This window comes from Heterocephalus glaber, unplaced genomic scaffold, assembly GCF_053883595.1.
Source record: "Heterocephalus glaber isolate CG9 unplaced genomic scaffold, H.glaber_assembly_v1.0 deba00001564, whole genome shotgun sequence".
Taxonomy (NCBI): domain Eukaryota; kingdom Metazoa; phylum Chordata; class Mammalia; order Rodentia; family Bathyergidae; genus Heterocephalus; species Heterocephalus glaber.
In genome coordinates, this window is record NW_028258351.1 from 21,861,722 (window position 1) to 21,887,693 (window position 25,972).

At 37.7% G+C, this 25,972-nt stretch overlaps 1 protein-coding gene across 1 annotated transcript; it reads right to left on the reverse strand.

Moving 5' to 3' along the window:
* Positions 1 to 1,108: 1,108 nt before the first annotated feature.
* Positions 1,109 to 25,885, reverse strand: LOC101698292 (myosin-1). The gene is made up of 40 exons (XM_087191833.1): positions 25,817 to 25,885; positions 25,540 to 25,571; positions 23,820 to 24,063; positions 23,577 to 23,720; positions 23,299 to 23,455; positions 22,231 to 22,258; positions 21,352 to 21,466; positions 21,161 to 21,253; positions 20,966 to 21,029; positions 20,209 to 20,307; positions 20,014 to 20,117; positions 19,744 to 19,882; positions 19,507 to 19,625; positions 19,272 to 19,421; positions 18,241 to 18,411; positions 17,082 to 17,394; positions 16,921 to 16,991; positions 15,679 to 15,766; positions 15,480 to 15,597; positions 15,089 to 15,212; positions 14,496 to 14,632; positions 14,147 to 14,402; positions 12,614 to 12,856; positions 12,345 to 12,521; positions 11,444 to 11,589; positions 11,274 to 11,364; positions 10,802 to 11,191; positions 9,998 to 10,124; positions 8,392 to 8,510; positions 8,050 to 8,246; positions 6,631 to 6,814; positions 6,028 to 6,193; positions 5,820 to 5,944; positions 5,035 to 5,343; positions 4,744 to 4,947; positions 4,184 to 4,309; positions 3,926 to 4,096; positions 3,579 to 3,683; positions 3,372 to 3,467; positions 1,109 to 1,370 (listed from the first exon to the last, which is right to left on the reverse strand). The coding sequence occupies exons 3-40, from the start codon at positions 24,021 to 24,023 to the stop codon at positions 1,218 to 1,220; spliced, it is 5,823 nt and encodes a 1,940-aa protein (XP_087047959.1). The 5' UTR covers positions 24,024 to 24,063; positions 25,540 to 25,571; positions 25,817 to 25,885; the 3' UTR covers positions 1,109 to 1,217.
* Positions 25,886 to 25,972: the final 87 nt, after the last annotated feature.

Sequence of the window (25,972 nt, forward strand, 5' to 3'; positions counted from 1 at the left end):
TGTTCTAGATAAAGTATCATATCATTAGCAAATAATGATGGTTTAGCTTCTTCCTTTCCTATCTAATCTTTATTAATCTTGATGTCTATATTCTTTCTAAAATTTGGGAATTTTTTTGCTTGTAATTCTTTAAGTTTTTTGGGCCTCATTCTCTCTCTTTTTCTGGCACTTACATAATTCATGCATTTGTATGTTTGATGATATCCCATAGCCCTTGTGCATTCTTTGTTCTTTTTTCCTTTGACTTTTCTATTAGGATAATTTGAAATGGCCTACCTTTGAATACACTATTGTTTCTCTTGCATGATTGAGTTTGCTGTTGGAGTTGTCCATTAAATTTTTCAGTTCTATCATTATAATCTTCAGTTCCAGGTTTTTGTTTTGTTCTTTCTCATAGCTTCTATTTCTTTATTAAACATATTCATTTCATTCATGTATTATTTCCCTAATTTTGCTTGTCTGTCTCTGTTTTCCTGCAACTCATTGAGTTTCTTTATGATGATTATTTTGAATTAATTTCAGATAATTCATTGATCTCCATTTCTTTGGAATTGACTACAAGAGCTTTATTAATTTCATTTGATGGGATACTGTGTTTTCCAGCAAACTGATACTGATACTGATATTGCAGACAATATTCATTGTCTGTGTAGCTTTACATCTGTGCCTGTGCATTTGAAGGAGCAAACATATTATCCAATTTTTATAGATGGACTTCATCAAGTAAAGACCTCCTGTTAGTCCCCAGGCACTTCAATAACAAAAGCTTGGGCTGGGGATGTACCTTAGTGGCAAATTGCTTTCCTAGTATGAGTGAAGCTCTAGGTATGATCCCCAGCACCACAAAACAAAAACTAAAAATAGAAGAAGCTAGTTGATGCTCTGCCAAATGATGAGTTATGTTCTACATGCTTACAGTGTACTGCTAGGCTTCACCTATTTCCCACAGGGATGGTGTCTGGTGGGACTTACTGTGCTTGACCTAGTTGTTCTCTATCATGTTTTAGTTTTGATTACTCAGTACTTTTACATAAAACATAAGCAAAATGTTTTCTTTTCTTGGTATATAAAAAGATAGATTGACATAGAGGGAAAAAAGAGTCACAAATTCTTGGCAGGTAAATTTTTTATCTCCAAAAGTCATAAATACAAAACAGAGTGACAAAGATTTTCACATTTTGTGCATGTCTTTGGTCACTTTCCTGCATTTGGATGAATTACTCTTCACTTATGATTTTTGTGTGAACTTCCCGGCTCTTCACCCGTAGTTTGTTGACCTGGGACTCAGCAATGTCAGCCCTTTCTTCAGCTTCCTCCAGCTCGTGCTGAATCTTGCGGAATTTGGAGAGGTTGACATTGGATTGTTCCTCCTGTGAATAGAAGTGCATCAGCAAGGAAAAAAATTCAAATTCCTAGATTTTTAGGACCATAGGTCTATGACTATATATATATATATATATATATATATATATATATATATATATTATTAAGTAATATATATAGTACTTAAAAGTGATTCACTCTATTAAAAGTCTTTTTTAAAAAATTTTAAAAAATGTTTTGAATTTTTATGTTGTACTAATTCCCCTGTATGTGTCTTTTTTTTTTTGGTAGTACTGGGGATTGAGCCCAAGGCCTTTATGCTGAACTACATCCCTAGCACTTTTTATTTTTTATTTTGAGACATGGTCTTGCCAAATTGTCTGGGTGGGAATCAAACTTGCAATCCTCCTGTCTCAGCTTCCCTTACTGATGGGATTACAGTCATGTTACATCATACCCAGCTCCAATTATTCTTCTTGAACTCATAGATAATAAGAAATACAGGTAACATCTGTTTCTGAACTTTCAGAAAACCCAATAATTTTAGAGCTACTACTAAATATGACACCTTTCCAGCCTTGTTTTTTTTCAGGATTCTGAGACTGGAATTAGATCTTTTAAAAATGCAGGTAGGCAATTTTTATTACACCAAACTACTAGTCTTGAATATAAATTTTTGCCACTTGAGTCTAAATTATTGCCACTTAATGAAATTTAGAAATTTAGCAAGTTTGTTGTTTCCTAAAATAGGCTGAGTGGTCTCTAATTATGCTTGAATATAGAGCTGTGAATCTGAGAATAACAGTTCTAGTTTAATCTTCAGTAATCATTCTTTTTTAAAAAGTCTTGTTAAGAACCCTCTCAAAATGTGACAGTCAAATTTAGAACATTGATAAAGCTTAGAATCATTACATAGTATAGCTTTGTTTAAAGAAAAAACCCACAGATCTTCCTCATAGATGAGGAAAATGGGAGCTACAGAAAGGTTTAGTGGCTTATCCATTTGTGGATGTGAGTGTGCACACATGTATATTTGTCTGTTGTCTCTTCCTTTCTTGCCCCTGCCCCGAGTCTTACTCTCAGACATCAGAGGTCAGGGGAAATAGAATTATCAATGAACAGAGGAACTTCCTCCTTTCTAGAGTATTGTGTTTTATTTTATTTTTCTCTATACTTAGGAAATTGATATTATTTGATTATTATTTCAGATGAATCACAGGATGGGAAAATGAGATAAGGTGGAATGCCAAAAACCTATGGGTTTGATCATAACTGAGAACTTCTGAGCTCCATACTCTTATATGCAACTATTTACCTGACATTTTCATTTGTCTATATGGTGGCATTTCACATTTAATGTGTCTAAAACAATTCCTATTTCTTTCTTGTTCTGTAAATCGTATATTCCCCCAGTTCTCCATTTTAGTCATCATTCACTTCATTACTCACATCATAAACTTGAGAAATTACCTTTGATTTCCTTATTTTTCACCACTTTGGCATATCTCCCAGTATCTACTTCCAAAATATAGATGGAATCTCTTTATTTCTGTCTATTTGATCCATCACTACCTTAAGCCAAATGACAGAACCACCTGGAAAGTTTCCTAATATGCCTCCCTCAACCTACCACTATTATTCAAAAATCTGTTCTTCACATAATAACCAGAATATTCTTTGGAAAATATAAACCAGGTGATGTGTGAGCCAGATGAAAACTCTCTCATTGCATCTCACTGCCCCATTGTACTTAGAAAAAAAATCCAGATGTCTTACCATGTCTTAGAAGACCCTATAATCTCCTTTCTGTCTAGCTCTCTAGCTTTTCCTGTGCTGCTCTCTTCCTTATTCTTTCTAATTCTTAGACCACACTCTTTCACATTACAAAACTTTGCATTTGTTCTTCTTCCTCCCTAGAATATTGTGTTTTGTTTTGTTTTTTCTCTCCTTATTTTACTCAACACTTCTTTCATCTTCTTAACTAAAATGGCCTGGTCATGTCGGAAAAGTGGACACTGCCCACTCATCCCAAGGGGTTCTGGACTCACCGCTTCCTCTGCTTGTCTCTTGTATGCCTTCACCTTTGATTGTAGTTTGTCCACAAGGTCCTGGAGCCTAAGAATATTCTTGCGGTCTTCCTCAGTCTAAAATAATGTTTTACAGAGTGAGTTTTTTTTAAAGTACAAGTATCATCACATTTTGTTATGGTTTTAATCCCTTGAGGGCTAAGATCTTAGAGAAACTGTTTTCCTTACTTGGTAAGTGAGTTCCTTCACTCTTCTCTCATGTTTACGCAGGCCCTTGACAGCTTCAACATTGCGCTTCTGTTCACCTTCAACTTCTCCTTCAAGTTCACGTACCTGTAAAATGGTGGACAATTCAAAAACATGTATTGTCATTCATTCACTCAATGAATTACTGCTTCAAATAACCCACATACTTCTTTTATCACCTTCATATATATAATTGCTCTATTATAAGTTCTCAGGCAGCAGGGAATATTTCTCTTTCCTCTCAGTATACCCTATATCATCCACTAGGTATTTAAGGTTACATGTTGGATTCAAATTAGAAAGGGATAAATGTTGATCAGAAGACTAACCCTGGCCTCCAGTTTCTGGATCTGCTTCTTGCCGCCCTTCAGCGCCAGCTGCTCAGCCTCATCCAGACGGTGCTGCAGGTCCTTCACCGTCTGCTCCAGGTTCTTCTTCATCCGCTCCAGGTGGGCACTGGTGTCCTGCTCCTTCTTCAGCTCCTCGGCCATCATGGCGGCCTGGTTAGCAGAAAACAGAGTCAGTTAGGAGCTGAGAGAGCACAGTAGGGTTCAGGTTTGCCCACCACTGCATTCCCCGCTGCTGACATCAGTGATGGCCTTCTTGGCCTTCTCTTCTGCATTGCGGGCTTCCTGGACGATGTCCTCCATCTCTCCTTGGATCTGGGAAATGTCTGTCTCCAGCTTCTTCTTGGTATTGATCAGGCTGGTGTTCTGGTTAAAATATCAAATTTAGAAATATTAAGTACACAGAGCAAAAGTAGAATGCTTGGTGTTCTAATGAAATTAATTGATTAAACTGATTTAGTAAATTAAACTAGTATTTTTCCTTGTTTCATCAATGATGAGTTGATAATATATTTTTAAAAGACAACTGACTCTGTATGTAATAGTTCAGATAAACAAAATATTGTTAATCCAAAAATCAAATGCTTTAAAATTAATTTCCACAAATTATTATGAATAAACTTCTAAATAGCACTAAGATTTGAGTAGGAATTTTATCATTACTCTCTCTCTTTTTTGGAGTGCTGGGGATTAAACCCAGGCCCTACCCATGCTAGGCAAGCATCACGCTATTGAACTATATCCCCTTCACCAGTCTTTCCTTCATATTTTTAATTAATCCATTGTTATATAATAAGTACCTGGGTATGGAGGAGCTGGACACGCTCACTGGCATCCAGGAGCTCCTGCTCTGCGATTTTCCTGCTCCTCTCTGTCTGCTCCAGTGTGGCCCGAAGCTCCTCAATCTCAGCCTGCAGCAGGTTGGCTCTGCGCTCAACCATGGCCAGCTGCTCCTTCAGGTCCTCCTGGCCCCGGAGAGCGTCATCCAGGTGCAGCTGGGTGTCCTGTAGAGTGAATAGTCATTGAGACATCACATTCTCTGGGCTGCAGTCACCCCAACTGTCCTAGAACCATCCCTTGGAGTCATTTACCTTGAGGATGCCTTGGGTGTTCCTGTAGTTCCTCAGGGCCTCGGCTGCCATGCGGTTGGCGTGGTTCAGCTGGATTTCCATTTCATTGAGGTCTCCCTCCATCTTCTTCTTGAGCCTGATGGCATCATTCCTGCTCCTGATCTCAGCATCCAGTGTGCTCTGCATGGACTCTACAATTCTAATGTGGTTTCTCTTCAGTTGGTCAATTTCTTCATCCTTCTCAGCAATTTTCCTGTCGATTTCAGACTTGACTTGGTTCAACTCAAGCTGGATGCGCAGGATCTTTCCTTCTTCATGTTCGAGAGATGCCTTAATGACACAAAAGGTGACATTAGAAAAGGAATTGAGGAGTGTGGTACTGGTACTCTGTAATAGAAATTACTTCTTCTTTTTTGGTACTGGGGATCGAACTCGGGTCCTTGAGCTTGCGAGGCAGACGGCGGAACCACTGAGCTAAACCCCCAGCCTAGAAATTACTTCTTATATTTGCACTACCATAATATATTGTTATTCCATTATTACAGAATGTCTATAATGTGGTATTATTAATTTGATATGCTTTTGTCTCCACAGCTTGAGGGTAGAAACCTTAATTTATCTTTGTTTTCTCAGTTTCTAGCATAGTTCTTAACATACAATAACGTTAGTTGTACACATATTCAATTCTCCATCTTAATCTTTAGTACATGGAAAATTTTTCATTTCTCTTGATTTAACAATCTTTGCATCCAATAAAGCCTAGTGCCTTTCTAAATTGTTTTAGAGAGTACATTAACAATATCCACCTCTGCCTCCTCTAAAGCAGCCTGAAGCTCAGTCTTTTCTTGTTCAACCTGCTTCTTTATTTTTTCCAGTTCATGGATGCGTTTCCCTCCTTCTGCAATCTGTTCAGTGAGATCAGAAATCTCCTCTGTTGGTGAAAAATATAGAGAAAGTCGTTCAGAGAGGGAAAACATTCTTCCAACCTTTTTGTTAAGAGAAAAATGTACTCACGTTGCAAATTCTTATTTTCCCGCTTCAAGGTTTCAAGTTGGTCTAAGGATTCCTCATATGCATTCTTAACCTTGAATAGCTCTGTGCTTAGTGAGCGGGACTCCTTTTGAGAAGCTTCAAGTTCAGCATGTGTTTCTTCATATTTCTGTTTCCATTCTGCTAGAATCTAATGGGCAAGGAGTGGTCAAGAAATTTAGTAGAGAAAGTTTGATTGGATGAAAATTTTCTATTCTGGCTACTCTCAAATAATTTAGGTCTGGGATTGAAAAATAATTATTTCTGTTATTTATTTATTTTTGTTGTACAGGGAATCGAACTTGGGACCTTGAGATTGCGAGGCAGGCAGCAGAACCACTGAGCTAAATCCCCAGCCCTTGAAAAATAATTAGAAATAAAAATAGAAAGCAAAGGAATATCTCCCCACCACACACACACACACACACACACACACACACACACACACACACCTACCAGTGGAGCAAGAACTGCTAAGAACAGCCCTCAAATGGTTTGAATGAGGCCCATTAAAGGTAGCAAGCTATGGCTGAATAGTAATGTGCTGAATTATATGTTGACTATTGAAGCAGAAAGTGGACAAAATACCTTATCAAAGTTTCTTTGCTTTTTGTCCAGGGCTGCACAGGCAGCGTTGGTTCTTTCCACATCAATCATGAGGTCCTCCACCTCATTCTGCAGCCTCTGCTTTGTCTTCTCCAGGGAAGCACATTTGGCATTCACAGCTTCTACATGCTCCTCAGCATCCTGCAGGCGCTGAGCCAGCTTCTTCCTGAAAAGTGAAATATGGATAATAGAAGTAAATGGTTATCAGCAGACTTGGGCGTTTCAAAGTGAGCACAAGTGAATGATTTCCACAGTTAGAGTTCTCCAGTATGTTGCTTCTGAAGCTTGTTTGTACATCCAGTTCTGTGTTAAGTCATTTGCATTCCCTTCTCACCAAATACTAAAAGCAACAGAATTTCAGTATTGTCACACTTCATACTTTGGTTTTTTGGCAACTGATGATAAGGCTGAGGCAACATTTTACACTTCGAGGTAACTGGTTTATTCTTTCTTTATGGAACATTACTATCTACCTTGAATTACTGTTACTTATGTACGTGTCTCCACTTATTTTTAATCCCCAAAGGGAAAAGTCTTTATTTTACTAATCTCTGCTTCCATATAAGAAGGATGTCACACATATTAAAGTCTCAAATGTTGGTTACATCAAATTGAAAAATTTGTCTGTTTAATCTTTATTTTGGACATTTTTTCATTAACCCACTAACAAAAAGCTTTCCCAAATCAATATAAATTTTGCTTTGAGAATACATCTCAGAATCTCTTCTAAGCCTTCACTAAAACTTTAATTGAGCTGTATATTATTTGCAGAATAAATAACCAGATATTGTCTTAAACTTTCTGTTGAATAAGTAGGTCTATTCCTATCCAAATTCTTTTCAGTACAGTTCAGTCTAAAACTTTTAAATTACATTGAATATTTAATTCTTTAGAAAGCAATGTTTTTCTTTCTTATTATGGCATCTTGTATACACTTTATATATGTCTTTAAACATTTCTGTTTTTTCCCATACAGTCATATTTTTGTATCCAAATAGGAAGAGGTTTGCTTTAAAGCCTGATTATTTCACTCTTACACATCCATCATCCTGAATCAATTATTCCATTAGTAGCTGAGAAGGAGAGTTACAGGAAACTACAATTAATTCTTCTTCTATCAGCACCAGTGAAAACAGAAGGAGGTCAAAAGTTCACCCTTTTAAAAATAATTATTAAGCTTTCTCTTGCCTTATGTCCTTTTCCTTTCTACCCTCCAGTGTAATTTCTTTCCCTAGGCTGCATAATGTATTTACATTTCTTGCTTAGATTTATGTTCATGCATTTTTTTTTTCTCCTGGCATTTAGGTTTTTTGGCAGTCAGGACCCTTTTCCCATGTAATATTTATAACCGATGTACTTTGTTAACACAAGTATTTCTGTTTTAATAAGTCTAGAACATACTTGGCCTCCTCCAGCTCCTCCGTGCGCTGGATGGCGTCCGTCTCGTATTTGGTCCTCCACTGGGCAACCTCACTGTTGGCCTTGGACATGGCCCTCTGCAGTTCAGCCTTGGCTTCCTGCTCCTCCTCGTACTGCTCCCGAAGCAGGTCACAGTCGTGGCGGGAGGACTGCAGGGCATGGGCCAGGGCACTCTTGGCCTGAAAACACAGATTGATAATTTAATTTTTATACCTTTCAAGTGATGTTTATTCTCTCAACTCCAATAGAACACCAGCAGAAAATCTGTAAAAGTAAGCAAAATGCAAATAAAAACCAACGGTACTGATAACAAGAAGTGCTTACCTTTATCTCCTCTTCAAGCTGCCTTTTCAATTCCTCAATCTGTTGTGTGAAAGCTTGTTTGCCCCTTGAGAGCTGAGAAAGCAAGGAGTCCTTTTCGTCAAGCTGGCGTGAATATTCGCCTGTGAAGACAAAGACCCAGAAAGTTTAGCCTGACTTTGGAAATTAAAGCTCTAAAATAACAACTGGAGCAGAAAAAGGGAGCTGAGTCCGATGTATGATGGGGAGCATGGATTGCAACAAACCACCAACATCCACTTCATTCCTGATGAGAAAAATCTATGTAAAATATAGGAAACGTAGAGAAGTAAAGAGGGAGATTGCATATACACAACCCCAAAGATTTCAGCAAATGGTTAAGATGATCATATCATAGTAGAAAGTGATGAAGAAACATGTCTAAAAAGAAATGTAAATCAAGCCAGCAAAATACCCTCAATGCTTTTTAGTTAAGGCAGTAGTGTTCTGCTTTCAAGTTCCACTGAAAATTACCAGAAACAAGAGAATTTAGTCTATGGAAAATAAGAAGCTTTGAATAATTGACTGTGTAAACAGAAGTGGTACTCAAAAGAAATCCTGGAAGCATTTTTATATTAAGAAATTTTATATCAGAATGAATTCATTCTGGGTAACTAGTGAATTCCCAAGCTAAATGTCATTTAAATTTGTCTTTAATTTTTAAGTACCATCATTCAGAAAATGCACTAGATTATGTTAGAACAAAAAACCTTCAGCACCAGTTTTAACTTAGTTACTTAGAACTGTTATCTGTTTTGACATTTAATAAGGATAACAATTTTTATTTTTCATATCACTGACTTACTGGTAGTAAACATGTATCAGGATGAGAAACTACAAGGAACATTTTGACTCTTTGAAAATACAGCTTTTCTTTTTCATGAAATGTACTTCCTCCCTTTACAGGAATAAAAACTTTATGTTGAGTCTTATTATTAAAAAAAGCAACATTTGAATGAATATGAAAGAGTAGAATGGTTCTCCAAAACTTTAATCTGCTATTACTTAGCCCAAATGTCCCATAAAACAATTTCCATCTTCTTACTTCTTAACTTGGAGAGGTCAAACTTTGGTAGGAAGTTGAGCAAATCAGTAGGAAGAGGAGTAAATGCTGAGAATTTCCAATTTAACTGATCAAAATATACAAACCTCACTCGAATTCTACTTGGCTGGGTTGTAGTCCTAAATATTTTCTTACTTAATTGTATCAGTTGCCAGCAGTTGGCAAGACTTCAGGGAAAGACTGGAGCAAGTATCCTTCGACAGGTTACTTCATTCATCACATTACCTGTCAACTTTAAAATGGAACTAATAATATACAGGCTACTGAGGAAAACAAAGTAACAAGTACCTTGTGAAACCACTTCAAAAAGTAAAAAAAGAGGATCTACTTTGTATTTGATAACTTTTTGATTAATGCTAAATCTCCTTTAAATCAATGTTTAAAACAAATGATCACCATGCTAGGTATTAGTGAGTGCCTCCCAGTGAGATAATACATGACACCAAGTGATTCAATGCTTGGTTTTTCGGCAAATTGAGCATCCAGGGTAAATTTATCATTGAAAGTAAACACCAGTAAATGGCTCACCTGATTCCGTCTGCAGACGCGCCCTCTGTGCCGTCAGCTCATTGATCATCCGCTGCTGCTCCTCCTCCTTGGTCTTCAGTTCACTCAGTTGATCTTCCAGGGTGCGGCACATCTTTTCAAGGTTTCCCTGCATTCAAAAAGTGGAAGAAGGCTTCTCAAGCAAGTATTTGCATCAAAGAAATTATCAGTAATGCAAATATTTCATGGCTACAGGAATGGGAAAAAAATAAGAGCCAATATATACCACGTACTGGTACAAGTTCCCGATGATGAATGTGATCATTATGTATACCTAAAAACCAATAAACTTCATTTTTTTTAAAAAAGAAAAGAAACTATTTTCCAAACAAACAAAAACAGAGAGACTTTGGAATGTGATGGAAATAATAACAGGACATATACTCTAAAACACTGCCACTAAATTGCTTTGTGAATTGAAAGTTTTTACTAAATTGTATTAGCTGTGACATGCGAATAATGAACCTGATTCAGCTCATGAGATACATGTTAGAAGCAAATTATATTTGTGTTTAAGGGAAAAATAAAAAGCCAAGTAATCAATGTGAAGTGTTTAAAATGTCACAAATTGATGGTTGGGTTGTATTTTTCATTTGAAAGCACTGGAGTTGTCACTCTCCATATTACTTGGGTATGGCTATTCTCAAAGTGTGAGCAAACTGGGGTTATTCCTCATCTCCTGTGCTCCCTCTCTTGCATCGTCTCAGCCTCCTAGCTACTGATGATTTTTGAAAGGTTCACACCTGTCCTGCAGAAATATCTTTGAGATTTAAATCACGGTAGTACCTTGGCTTTGGCGACTGTCTCCATGTTGCTAGCAAGGTCATCGATCTCCATCTTCATCTCGCTCTTCTCCTTCTCCAGCTTCTGCTTGACCCGCTGCAGGTTGTCGATCTGCTCCCCGAGCTCAGCCACGCTGTCCGCGTGCTTCTTCCTCAGGGTGGCTGCCGTGGCTTCGTGCTGCAGGGTCGCCTCCTCCAGGTCCCTGCGCATTTTCTGGAACTCTGCCTCCCGCTTCTTGTTCATCTCAATCTGGGCAGAAGTGGCCCCACCGGCTTCTTCCAGTCTCTCGCTGATCTCCTCCAGTTCCCGGGAGAGGTCAGAGCGCTGCTTCTCTGCTTTGGCCCGGGAGGCTCTCTCTGCCTCGATTTCCTCTTCCAGTTCCTCGATGCGGGCCTGGAAATGGTGAAGAGTAAGTCTCAGCTCTTGTGCCAGACATTTTCCTTGTTGATTAGACTGGTGGGAATCAGGTACTTACTTGTAACTCCTTGATCTTCTTCTGCAGCTGCATACCAAGAGCCTGTTCATCTTCAATCTTGCTTTGCAGATTGCTCATTTCAAACTCTTTTCTGTTAGACAAGTACTTTATGTCAGCCACAGAAATAGTAGTAGTAATTTCCCCCTGAAACTTTTGTCCTTATTGCTTACTTTTTAAGTTTTTCATCAAGTTGTTGCTTGTCATTTTCTATATCCATTGTGGATTCTTGGGCCAATTTTAGGTCTCCCTCCAGCTTCCTCTTTGCTCTTTCTAGATCCATCCGGATTTTCTTTTCTTGTTCCAAAGAGCCTTCAAGCTAAATATTAACAAACTATTAATGCAGTTTCTAGAATGGCACCATGTTTTTCTCAGACTGAAGTGTTATATATTAATTCACATCTTTTTAGCAAATTATTTTTCTATGCATTAGGAAGATTTGTCCCATCAATTCTATGGTTGTTGGTACTTACCTAGTCCAAGGTTTCAGTATTTACAAGGTAAGAAATAAAACTATACAGCAAACTACTGAGACATAATGCCTTCTATATGTCCCTACTGGAATCCATTTTAATCAGTTTTCACCACATGGGATGAACACCATGGGGATATTTCCAAACCATGACCTTTGTTACTGGCTCCCTTACTCAGACATTTTCAATGGGTTCTCTATTACATATCAGATCATGTTGAAAGTCAAATTTATCTTCCACACTCTTTCTTCAGAGTCTCCTGTATTCAGCTGAGAGTAAATATCATTGATCACTACTTCATCCCTTTATATTCCTGTAGCTCAATCAATGACTTGTTTTGTTTGTACAATTTTTTTTTTTGGTGAACACACAAAACCTCCTTTACCTTAATTTTTTTTCTCCATGTTACTCACAGCTAATATTCTTTATTGATTTAAATTATTTTCTTGTGTATCTCTTGGTCCTTCTATCAGGGGTCATGTTCTATATTTCTCATTCATAAGACGCACTTGGTAAGCCCTCATTGTATCATAAAGATACAAACTTGTGCTTTTACTTAGTTATAAAATAAAAAATTATTTTTTTATGATATTAGCCTTACATCATCCACTTGCTGTTCTAGCTTGACTTTAGCTTTGGTCAGGGTGTTGACTTTGTCCTCCTCTGCCTGCAGGTCATCCAGGGTCTGCTGGTGAGCCTCTTGGAGGGCCTTCTTCTCCTTGGTCAGCTTAGCGATGGTTTCATCCAGGCCCGCCATCTCCTCGGTGAGGTTCTTCACCTACAAAGGTTAAGAAAGAGATCATTTCTGCTCTAAAGCAGCTCTGTTGGGTGGCAGAACCTCTATCTAGTATGTCAGACTGTGTTTCCTACCTTGTTCTCCGTGGCATGCTTTTCCTTCTCAACCTTGGCCAGTGTCAGCTCAAGGTCATCTATGTCTTTCTTCAGTTCTGAGCACTCATCCTCCAGTTTCCTCTTCTTGGCTGTCAGCTCAGCATTGATCTCTTCCTCATCCTCAGCTCTTTCAGTCACCTCCTTGATTTTGGCTTCAAGTTGGATTTTGGTTTTGATCAGCTGGTCACATCTTTCCTCTGCATCAGCTAAGCTATCTGCTTCCTTGAAGAAAGAATAGATACATTTAGATTTTAGTTCCTGGATGTTTTCAAATACTATTGATATTTTGAAACTAAATAAGTAAAATATATTTTGAGGCATCAGATTAATTTTTATTAGCTTTCCACTACTGAGAAAATACTAATTGAGCACTTATTACAAAATTGGGCATTTTAAAAAAAGAAATTCAAATTATGGCTCATGGTAAAATTATGACACTGTTACATTTTCTTAACCTATGTTTAACATGCTGGTATATAATTTCAGATCAGTTTTCTTTGTTTAGTGTTTATTTTTTAAAAGTTTATTATGCAAAAGGCCAATAAACAAAAAGGACTTGCTATCTAGAAGGTTGGTGAGAGGAAGCAGCAATATTTGAAAAATGACTTAAAAACAAGGAATGTTGTACCAGTAAAAAAAATTTAAACAGTAAGACATGTCCTGTAGTGATGTAATAGTTTGGAATTAAAGGGAACACCTGGAAAAGCTAAGGGGAATGACACAGGTTAAAATGTGGTGCTTAGAGAAATAACAAGTGTGTTTCTCATGAGAAGAAATAGGAGTTGGAATATAAACTTGTAACAGCACAGGCCATGTTTTTAGCTTGAAGTTGTATCGCTAGGGTCTGGAATTCATCAAATATTTACCAAGTGGGCAGTTGATGGAATACTGTCAAAGAGAGGTTATCCTGTGCCAAAAAGAGAGGAGTATACTTGATTCAAGCTTAAATACTCCCTTCAGTTATATCTTGATTCGTGAAAGCATGATGAACCTTTCTCAGTTTAGAAAATCCTAGTCTATACAAAATACAGTAAAGTCACAATAAAGTATTTCTAATTCATCTTTTTGAAAAAATTTAAACTATGTATCTGGAATCTGTAGGCCCAATGAAACCAATCAATTGCTTTTCTGAATTCAAAGGAATAGAGAATAATTTAATGTTTTGGTGACAGTTTTGGATCATAAAATATGGGTTACAGAGTGGTTGTTGATCAAATATTTAACCCTAATTCCCTGGGTATTTATTGGGTCCTCAGAATGGGATTATTATTATTATTATTATTATTTTGGTACCAGGGATTGAACTTGGATCCTTCTGCTTGCAAGGCAGGCGGCAGAACCACTGAGCTAAATCCCTGACCCCCAGAATGGGATTATTAACATCCAAAGAAGATGTAAATTAGAAAAATATATATAACCAGCCATTTAATTCCACAGAATTGACAGTTTATCTTAGTGATCACTGAGCTGAAATTTTAGCATCAGATTTCAAAAATGGGTTCTGGTACTCACAGCTTGAACCTGGAGTTGCAGGTCATTTTTCTCTTGCATCAGAGCTACCATTTTTTCTTCAAGTTCTTTTCTTTTGGCCTCAGCTTTTGCAAGACTTTCTTTAGTCTTTTCAAATTCTTCTTTCATGGTGGCCATCTCCTTCTCTGTCTCTGCACTCTTGAGGAGGGGCTTGATCTTGAAATACAGCTTCATCCATGGCCAGTGCTTCACATTCATGAAGGCACGGACATTGTACTGGATGCAGAAGACAGACTCTCTAGGAACAAACATGTACAAAATCAGATTATAACTGTACACAGAATTTAAAAACCTAGGATGGTGGGGTAAAGTACATTATCCTTATCAATACCTCCTCTCCACCATCTTCTGGTACTCCACTCTTGCCAAGAACCCTCTGCACATGGCCTGGGTTCGTGTAATCAGTTGGGCCAACTTGTCATCTCTCATCTCCTCTAGGAGCCCCAGAAGACCAGCTTTGAAAAAGACCTGTGCACATATATGTGGAAATATTGCATTGTCTCTTTAGTGTGAGAAACTGAAAGGGTAAATAAGGACCAAAATATATAATAGATAATATGAAATAGGAAGAAACTATTCAAAATGAAAGGGAAAATGTGAAAGGGGGAGGGAGGAAAAGGGAAAAAAATTGATAAAAGAAGGAAAAAATGGAAATAAAAATTTTGTAAATGGGGGAAGGGAGGTTAAAGAGAAGGAAGGGGAATGGGCGAAAAAGAGGAATACAGGTATATTATGTTTGGATACAAACTCCTTTTAATGCATGTGATCGTTGTGTATTATTTAAATTGTACCAATAAAATTAATTAGTAAAGAGAAAATTAAATTTAAAAAAAGAAAAGAAAACCTGCGCATAGGAAATGGTGCAGATAAGAAACTGTACATAAAGTTCAAAGGGACAGGAAAGTTGGATTTAGAGAACATTACCTTGGTGTGACCAAATTTATACTGGGTGTGGTCAATGTCAATGGATCCAAGGAGCTTCTCAGAAGCTTTCTTGCTGTCGATGAATTGTCCTTCAGGGATAGCACTTGCATTCAATACCTTGTATCTGTTTAAGCCAAACAAACAAATGATATGATTGTTGTCATCAACAAGAAATCTTCCCACCATAGAAACAACATAGCCATTGTGTAGTCAAACATAAAGAAGAAATCACATTTTTCCTCTTCTCTGGATTTCATACTTATCATATATCCATAAATAGTCTAAATTTGTCTGCAATTGAATTTTAATAGAAGGTATAAAAGATTAATAGAAGGGTTGTTTCACTGAAAAATTAAACAACAAGAACCTCTTAAAGTCAGAGTGAAAATACCTCTGTTTGAAGTCTGCATAAAGGATTCTGCTTGGGAATCCTTTCCTACAGATGCGGATGCCTTCCAGCACACCGTTACACCTTAGCTGGTGCAGGACAAGTTCATGCTCCATGGCACCTGAAAAAATGGCATGTTTTGCATATAATAGTCTAGAGAGAAATCACACCAGAGGCTTATCTGGTATCAAAAGTACCTTACCAGGAGTTTTAGTTTCATTGGGGATGATGCACCGCACAAAGTGGGGGTGAGTGCTCCTCAGATTGGTCATCAGCTTATTCAGATTCTCCTATGGAGTCATAAAAATATTTGCTTTAAAAATGCACTGTTTTTGTATGTTCATATGTACATACACATGTTCAGATATAATGATCATGGTCTATGACATTGATTCACTTCTATTGAATAATATCCATATCGGAATTTTCAAAGAGTTGTCTCTAGAATTTTCACATTCCCAACACATTCTCCTGCTTTATATTTTTTATGTATTATAAATGTATGTTTCTATAAGCTGTTGAAGCAGTTGTTCACTGATGTTGAGTTACCTAGCATATGTTTTAAATTCAGTATGACATTCTAAACATATGGGAATACTCTGCCCACTCTCTTCTTTTGCCTATATATGTGGTGTCTGGTTTTACTGTTAATTCAGTATCTTCCTCCAAATCCTTCATTTCTTTCTTGACACAGCTTTCAGTTACCTCTACCTCTTTCATCACATGCTTATTCCTTTTAGATACAGAGCTGTGTCTTCCTGCAGGCATCATAGAGAGTGACCTTTTAATACTCATTCTCGGAGTTATTATAAAACTGCCAGCCATATTACCAAGTATAAAAAATTTTTTGTCCTATGAAACTGTTTTTCCAGAATAACTAGAGCATTAGTTGTTAGAGGTGAAATTAGGGATGAGATTGCCAAAAGAAGACTAAATTTTCCTTAAAGAGATTTTTGTTATCACATCAAATTGTTTTCTTATATTTTCTTATATTTTGACTTACTCTCCAATTTCCAGCATTATCCATCCATCTTCAACTTTCAAAATTTTCTCATTTCAGTTCTATCCTAATTTATACTTAAGCACTTTGATCTCTTGGAGGCTCCTAAAGACTCAAGAAAAATCACATGCTATTCTTAATCCTATCCCAATGGAGTCATTTAAGTGGCAAATGATCTCATTCTCAGGCTCTGAATTGAATATTGCCATCTGATCCTTCAGAGGAAAATTCACTCTTATCCACCTGGCTTCGATGTCTTGTTGACTGAGGTGTCTCTTCCAAACTATCCTGAAGCTCTTTAAAACTCAATTCTCCCACTATTATCTGACCTGTCTTCCTGTAACATACAGTTTCAGAATCCTTGCAAGATTACTTCCACCTTTCCACACAGAAGAATGAAATCTAATATCCTAAATCCAATTGTAGAGAAAATGAAGTTGGTACCCTGAAGAGAGCAGACACTGTCTGGAAAGAAGAACCCTTCTTCTTGCCACCTTTCTTTCCACCACCAGCCTCTGAGGGGTCAAAGAAAACATAAGCAGTTATAAGATTGGCTCCTTCTGTTTATTTTACATGAAGTAAAATATTAATTTATTGAAAATTACCTGCTTCTGCAGCAGCTGCTGCTCCAGAGAAGAGGTAAGCCAGAGTTTTCATTGAAGACTTCTGATATAGCCCAACCACGGTCTCATTCAGGGGGTCCTTGTTCTTGTCGAGCCAACCGACAATGTTGTAGTCCACGGTGCCAGCATAGTGAATCAGTGAGAAGTGGGCCTCAGTCTTGCCTTTGGTAGGCTTGGGCTTCTGGAAGTTGTTGGACTTTCCAAGATGTTGTTCATAAAGCTTGTTCTTGAAGGAAGTATCTGTTGCCTTAGGGAACATGCACTCCTCTTCCAGGATGGAGAAGATGCCCATCGGCTGGAAGAATGAAAAGTAATGCCATATGAATTCTGGAATGCCTATCAAGAATGTGGTGCTATATCAAACTCTAGGATATGACAGAGTAAGGCAGATAAGGGCTTTGCTTTTGTGGAGTTTATGGTAAGTACTCTTGGGAGTCTTTGATAGAAGTGGAGTTTGAAAGCATCTGCTTTAAAGTACGGAAAATTTATACCTCAAATGTAATATTGAAGCTACAGTAAACAAAGAAATAAGTGAAAATACTCTAATCAATGCTATTTTCAACAAGAAAAGATAGATTTAAACATAAGGCTTTGCATTGCAAATCCTGGGTAGGTAGAGACTTCTGGACTTTGTAGAAAATACTCAATCTCCTTTTACCAGAATAGCTACCTCAGAGTTAGCCAAAGAAGGAATTTTCATTTTTGTATACAAGCAGAAATTTTTCCCAAGGCATATACCAAGATTTTATGATTTTTCTTCCATATAATTAGTATAATCTCTGGTCTGAAAAAACCAAGAGAAAAAATATTTCTATTCAATATATCTTGGGTAAAAATATAGATAGATTAGAACTAGTGAGCATGGTTCTTCTAGTGAAGCAGACCATCTCAGTTTTCAGTGCTGCTTTAATGTTGAATTTGAGCCGATACTAAAATAACACTAGTTAGAATAAAATGAAGCCCACCAGTTTCAAATCCTTTTTATGCAAAATTTATAAAGAGGAAGTGATTTCTAACAGTAACATCCCAATGTCTGTAGATTGCAAACTATTTGAGATTTACAGTGTTACTTTCTAGAATTGCCAAAGCATCTGTACTGGTCATCTTTATAGCCTGACCTTTCCCCAGAAGTTACACAAACCTTCTCGATGAGCTCGATGCAGGCAGCCAGGTCCATCCCGAAGTCAATGAACTCCCACTCGATGCCTTCCTTCTTGTACTCCTCCTGCTCCAGCACGAACATGTGGTGGTTGAAAAACTGTTGCAGCTTCTCGTTGGTGAAGTTGATGCACAGCTGCTCCAGGCTGTTGAACTAATATATGGAAAATACAAATTAATACTCTGTTTATAATGAAAGATTCTCTTGGAAAGACACATTTCTAAATTGATTAGCCTAACTGCCCTCTTAGGAAGCTATAGTTTTGTCCTGCCTGTACCAAGTCCCTTACTCAAATTTCATCCAACTTCTATCAGCTCATACATAGCAAAAAGTTTTGAAATGGGACCTCTGCATGAGACACATCAAAAATACTACTGTGAGGTAGAAGATGTCAGCAACCTCTAGCAGCAGTAGTAAAGTAAGCTATATAGCATTCTTTCCTAGGCAGATAAATACGAGTTGGTTTACAATACCATTTCTATCCTCTATACCTGGGTATTGAGGAAATTATCCTAATATTAAAACACACTTCATTTCTCTTTATTAGATAAGAATCTTAAAGTCATTCATTGAATTTGTCATTGTCCTTCCCATCACCATCTTTGATTCCATCACTGCCATTACCATCTTCTTTGTATCATCTCTTGAGTGCTGACTGTGTGTTGGTGACTGTGCTAAGGACTTTAAATTCAGAATCTTTTGACTGGCAAAAAGAGCTCAGAAATGAGTGTATTATCTGAAGAACTAGGTGCTTTCCCTATGGGTCCTCATTGAAATTTCTCAGTGATCACTTACATACCATACCATTACCACACAAGTAGGAGTTAACAGAGCTGGAGTTTAAATCCAGGTCTATCTCATTCTAAAGTTCATGTCTTTTCATGAACAAATTTTGGTTCTCTTTCATGTGTCAGTTAAGCTTGTAATGCACCTATGCCCCATAGATCCTTTCAATGCATGACTGCAACAACAAGATCTGTCAACTTTTCTACTATAAGTTTCTATTAGCTCACATCAAAGATCTCAAAGCCAGCGATGTCCAAGACCCCGATAAAGTACTGCCTGGGCTGCTTGGTGTCCAGCTGCTGGTTGATGCGGGTGACCATCCACAGGAACATCTTCTCATAGACAGCCTTGCCCAGAGCACCCACTGCATTGTACACCTTCACAAATACAGAATTTTTTGGTTCATATTTTTAAAGACATGTCATGAAGATGTAGTGTGATTCATTGAAGTCATGTACTTGCCTGCTGCACAGTCTGGCCTTTGGTGACATACTCATTGCCGACCTTGACCCTGGGGTAGCAGAGGGCTTTGAGCAGGTCAGCAGAGTTCAGACTCTGGAGATAGGCCGCCTTGTCAGCAACTGCAAAAACATAATTCAGTTACCCAACATGGCTTGTAGTGTACAAGAGGCATGAGTTTGAATGGGCTTTTGGGGCCAACGTTCTCTCATTAAAGCCAGATGGAGGTCCATTTAGTACCTTCAGTGCCATCTGGCTCTGCTTGCTCCTCACGCTGCTTTTGCTTGAATTTCATGTTGCCGTAATGCATCACACCCCCTGTGAGCTTATAGATGGACACTCTTTCGTCAGGAGTAAAGCCCAGAATCTCAATGGCACTCTACCAGGAGAGATGAGAAGACAAAAGTTAGAACAGAAGACACTAACTTATTTAGGAGAATGTATACCTCATTCTTAACCACACCTACACCAAGCTGTTAGTGTCATCCTCATACATAATATATAACTCACATCTGTGGCCATCAACTCTTCTTGATCATCAATACTGGGGACTGTGATCTCCCCCTGGCTGACGAAAGCATAGTCGTATGGGTTGGTGGTGATCAGGAGCATTTCTATGTACATAGAATTCAGAGTATACGTTTTACATTTGAAAATGTTAGTAGAACAATTAACTTTTAAATTGTGAATTTAAGTGTTTCTTACCAATTAGATCTGGCTTCTTATTAGACATGATCTGATAAAAAATATGGTAGCTTCTTTCAGCCTTTAGCTGAAAAGTAACTCTAGACTTCTCCAGAAGATCTGCAGTGGAGGATAGACATAGAATTGAAGGAAAATATAAAGTGCTCTACAGTGATTTTAGAACTTGAGGCCAACAGTTAAATGTTACTGGCCCCTTGAGATTTCATTGAATGTTTCCTTGAATTCCACGTATTATGTCTTTATAAATGCCGAAGCAATTCCTCTCACTATCTCTAGAAAGTTAAAACACATTTGGCCAAAGATCTATTCACTTCTCATGTAGAAGAATCCTGATATTTGGAATATAGTATAAGATTTCTCCCTCCCAGGGGTTTCCTGTTATCATACAATAGAGGCACACTAAAAGCAATATTTATTAATGCTCAGAAAAGGAAGAACTCACATATTCTCAACCGAGAGGCAACTCATTTACCTATTCCTACTGATACGTTTTTCTTGGAAAAATTTGAAGTTATTCTGAGGCCAAGATTTTTCAGACAAGCCCAATCAGTTCCTGGTGATTTCTACAGAATCATTAGCTGATGCTTGGAGTGGGTAGAGAGCACTGTGGGGTCTGGATAAGATTGGCACTAACCACAGGCATGCTTGGGAGCAAACTGGCATTTTATGGGCTCTGCACTCAGCAGGAGCTGCAGAATGTTCCTCCCAACCATCATTTGTCATTCTTGGATTTAATTTAGGAGGTCCTGTTACTCACATGTTTCAATATCAGCAGAAGCCAGTTTCCCTGTGGTACCAAAGTGGATCCTGATGAATTTACCCTGTCAAGTAAAGTAGATGTTGTTATACACAAATCTTGAAGCACATAAGAGTAATGCAATTAAAATAATTCAGGTATGCTGTCTCTGGCATCTAAAGCCAGAGAGGACCCTTCTGAGACCAAGAGACTTACAAAGCGAGAGGAGTTGTCATTCCTCACAGTCTTGGCATTGCCAAAGGCCTCCAGTAGGGGGTTGGCACTGATGATTTGATCTTCCAGAGTCCCCTGCAAAGGCAAGAGCAGTCCTTGCATCTGGGGCTTGGGGATTTCTTGCCTGAGAGCCTCAACAGAGCCTGGATTCTGACCATGGCAATCAGACCCACCTGCATTTTGCCAGAAGTTTGTTCCTCCTTCTTCTTCTCACCAGTAACTGCAATTGTTGCAAAGTACTGGATGACACGTTTCGTGTTCACAGTCTTCCCTGCACCGGATTCTCCACTGACCAATAAAACCCAAACACATGTGGGAAATTAAGCACCGTGACAAATGAAACTATTTCCACCATAAGCAATTTTTGCCTCATGCATCTGTCTTTATGTATCTTTGAGAGTCTTCTAGATCTTTCTTTTCAGCCTACAAATAGCTTGTGTTATTTCTCTGCTTTGCACTGACAAGAAGTAGGGAAATTTGTTCATTATCATATAAATATTTAAAATGTACCAGGCTTTTTTCTAGCTGCTAAGGTCTGTGATTGAGAGGGTCCACAAAGCAGCCACTCCACAATTGTGTGGTAAATGGAACAATCAGCAAGAAACTCTACAAAATGTGCATGTGTTCATTAGCTGCCTTTGACTAGAGATGAAGCTCAAATTAGGTCTTTGAATTTACAGTATAGACATTTTATGAATAGGCCCACTGGCAATATTCCCAAACTGTTCTATCTTTTGAAGGCTGTATGCATTCTCTGCAGTGTCTTGGGCTCCAGCCAAGCTCAGAGTAGCATTTTACACTTCCTATTTCTAGGAAACTCCTCTGGAACTTTCAGGACTAGACTAGCAAATGAATATGTAGCTTGGAGCATTTTTATTTTATATTTTTACTCAATCTATACCCTACCATAAAGTTAAAACATTATTGTATCTTGTTCTTGGATGATCATGCTATTGCATTGGTATGGGGGCATTAACTATTTTTTTTCTCTTGGTTTGTTATTTTCCCAGTGAGAATTAAATACCAATAAGTATCAGAATATAAATACATACGTGATTAAGATAGACTGATTCTCCCGATCTAGAAGAAAACAATCGACAGCATATAATTTGAGTAGATAAGTGTCATATTTTCCACAGAGTTTTTCAACATATTACTATGAAGTTGTATATGGTATTATTTTTAAGCCCTTTTTTTAAAAAACTGGCTTTTTATTGGGAAGAGGAGCATAAATTTTTGTCATATATTAAGTTCCTTAGGTCACCACAGGAAGTTATCCTGCTGGTTTAATTTACAGTATGGCTCTCAAGCCACACATATCCCTTAGTTTCCATCTGTAGATTTCACTGCAGCTGTCTGTTGATTAATGCATGTAACTGAAAAAGCATACTATGCTATGAGTTTGGTTGTGGTTTGACAGGTTAAAATAATATGAATCAATCCAAGGTTGAGATTTCATTTCTAAATAGGTTAATTGGTTTCATGTAGAGAAAGAAAATTTTCTTTGTCTCAGCGGTCATAGAATGCAACTTTAACTATGATCAGACTCCTCAAAAGTGTGATATTGTGTTAAAGAAAGATGAGATAGAAGAAGGTAGCTCAATCAAAATGAGATTCTCCTAGAAAAGAAAAGAATAACTTCTGCTTATTTGTGTGACTCCAAAACGTCATCTTTATTCAAGGCCATTAGTTCTGGGATGTACTCTGGTGACTTTTAAATGACAATGATACTTTTAAAAACATATAATTTATAAGCAACAAGAAATTGAAATGCTAGAAGACTGAACATGTATTTTTCATTTCTAGTCATATAATTTATGATTCAGTTATTACTTAGACTTGCTTCTATTATTTAAATGAATAAAGTAAATCATGTGTTTGAATGTTAAAAAACTTAACAGGGATGAGGCTGTAGCAAGGTCCAGTAAAATCATGGAGGGTAGAATCAGGAAAGCTGAGTTTTATTCCCAGCATTGATGGTGTATAGTTTTCTGTGCTTTGGTAACCTGTTCTGAGCCCCTAGAGAATTGAATTAAATGATTTCTGTAGGTCTTTTGCTCTAGCATTTTGTGATTATGGGTGGTGAAATTATGGGTATGAAAGTCAATTGACCCACTCACCAGTCAGCATGAACTGATAGGCATTGTCAGAGATGGAGAAGATGTGGGGCGGGGCCTCCTGGCGCTTTTTGCCTCGGTAGGCTGTCACCACTTCTGCATTATACACTGGCAGCCACTTGTAGGGGTTGACGGTGACACAGAAGAGGCCTGAGTAGGTCTGCACCGATATTAATTAATTAAAAAATACAATTATTTGATGGAGAACTTAACCACCCAGTATTTTAAACATAATATTAACTACCTGCATGAGTAGAGGGTCATGGGAAAAAAAAACTCACATAGATCATCCAGGCTGCGTAACGCTCTTTGAGGTTGTACAGCACCGCAGGCTCATGCAGGTGAGTCATCATGGCCATGTCCTCGATCTTGTCATATTTGGGAGGGTTCATGGGGTAGACTTGGTCATCTTTCACTGTTACAGTCTGTTAAGTAAAACAAGAGAGATCAGCTCAGCATATAAATGTCAGCTAAATAAACTCAAAGTGTGGCATGATCTAATCAGCTGCAGATGCTTTACTCACAGCTCCGCCTTCAGTCTTGGCCGTCACCTTTCCCCCTTCCCTGCTCTGCACTGTTGCTTTCACAAAGGACTCTTTTGCATCCACCACAAAGACAGATGTCTTGGCATCAAAAGGCTTGTTCTGGGCCTCGATGCGCTCCTTTTCAGACTTCCGGAGGAAAGGAGCAGCCTCCCCAAAAACGGCCATCTCAGAGTCAGAACTCATGGCTGCAGGTTATTGATGGCAGCCCAGTGAAGGACCTTGCCTGGCAGAAGAAGAAAAGAAATAATAGAAATTTAAAAACTGGACCATTAAAATCACATTTTAAAAGTTTTTAAAAGATTCATTGACCAGTTGGATGCTTATCATTGCGTTGGGTATCACCACCTCCCTGGCTTTGTTGCTGATGAAATGTCAGTCTGCTCATTCTATGCCAGTGATGATAGGTAGTTAATCATGCATTTGGGAAGAGACAGTTATTTCTGGATCACCTACTGTGATACTGTAGCTGCTTTCTGTGTTTTATTTGAAATATATATGTATATATCTTTATAAGCTAGCTCTCGTTATTTATAAAGGGCAAAAGCTAAGATGATGGCAGGATGTTCTCTGGCTCTTTCCCTAATAGATTTTATCTCCCCTGTTAGATTATAAGCACCTTGTAGTCAGGGAGCACTCTTCCCTTAGGCATCCTTTGGACCTCTAAGAATACATGCTGGATACAGAGAAAGGCTCAGAGCCAGCTTCGTAATGTAAAAGAACAATCAGAATATGCGGCTGAAATTTTAGGAGTTGTTTTGTACATGGTAAAAATTTTTTCATTATAAACTTGAGAGTTACAAAGACTGGATAATGTTAAAGTTAAAATGTAAAGAGCTTTGTTTTGCATTGTTTTGTTAAAAATGTTTTAGTATACATCAGTTTATCTTGTTCCTCTATCATAATTTTGACAAACTTATCTTTTTCATTTGTCTTTGGTATTTTGCAAAGATTTATTATATGTTTATTAACTATATTTTCTCTCTATTACTAATATACTCATCAAGACTGCAGAAAACTTTAGCCTTTCAAATCCATGTCTTGCCACTTTAACTTGCATTCATGAATTCTGTCACTAACCCTCATACATAATCTACTTTATAGTGACAAAGGTACTTTTCCAGGAAAGTACACTTGAGTAAACTTTTTCACATTTTTCCATTCAAACTTCAGTGACTCCAGTTAAAGTGATTTTTCTTGCTGAAAGCATTTTTCATACCATTTTTTAAAATGTTCCATTTTGCAGATTATAAAACACCATGCAGATTTAGGCAACTTTTTAAAGGTGAGAATTCAGATCATTGTATTTATCCATTTAGATATCACCTTAAACTCTTTACATTAGTGCTGAGTAAAAGCTATACCATGGAAAATTTACATTTTCCCTATAAATGAATAAACTTCTGAGGTGTTACATCACATGTTGTAATGTAATTATTTAAAAGACAAAGTACAATGCCAGAAATAGAAAAAATGTACATAAAACTCCTACAGACTCTGAGAAAGGGTTTTCATATATTGCAAAAGATGTGAGTTAATGAGACCCAGTTTCTAAAATTTCCCTCAGAGTTGTTCAAGAGAAGCATAATTAGCCTTGAAATTTAAATGCTTTTTTTAAAAAAAAATCTCAGCCTCTTCCCAAACCACTGACTGAAGATTCCTTGCTCTCTGTGATGAAGGATAAATATAATCAGAGTCTTACCTGTAGAGATGCAACCTTGAAGTGGGTCAGAACTGTAAGAAAAAGAGCAAATTTCTTCTGATTAAATTCTAGTTTATTCCCAACAATGGCACAGCCCTTAACTGAGGACGAGGAAATGACTGGGAAGACCACATCTAATTGAAATAGCTGCAGGGAAGGTTGTGCTTCACTGGCAGGGCTGCCAGGACAGTGGGAGCCAGGATGTGTGGCATGCATGCAAGGAGCCAGGCATCACTTTGTGTGCTCAAGACAGGGCGCTGTCCTCACACACTCTTACCTTGAAGCTTTATGAGGAAAGACAAGTCATACTCATTCCAAGGGTACTTTTATAGGATCAAATATGGAAAACATGTAGCCTCCTCCTCCTTCTGAAAACATATTTGGCAAAACATGTTTTTGGCAAAGAAGATCTCCAAGCCTAATTCCCTTCATA

Coding starts and splice junctions, on each gene's coding strand:
- LOC101698292 (XM_087191833.1), bottom strand. CDS start 24,023: ATGAGTTCTGACTCTGAGATGGCCGTTTTTGGGGAGGCTGCTCCTTTC. Junction 23,721..23,819: donor CCAAGACTGAAGGCGGAGCT/GTGAGTAAAGCA, acceptor TTTACTTAACAG/ACTGTAACAGTGAAAGATGA. Junction 12,857..14,146: donor TGCAACTCCAGGTTCAAGCT/GTGAGTACCAGA, acceptor TCTTTCTTCAAG/GAAGCAGATAGCTTAGCTGA.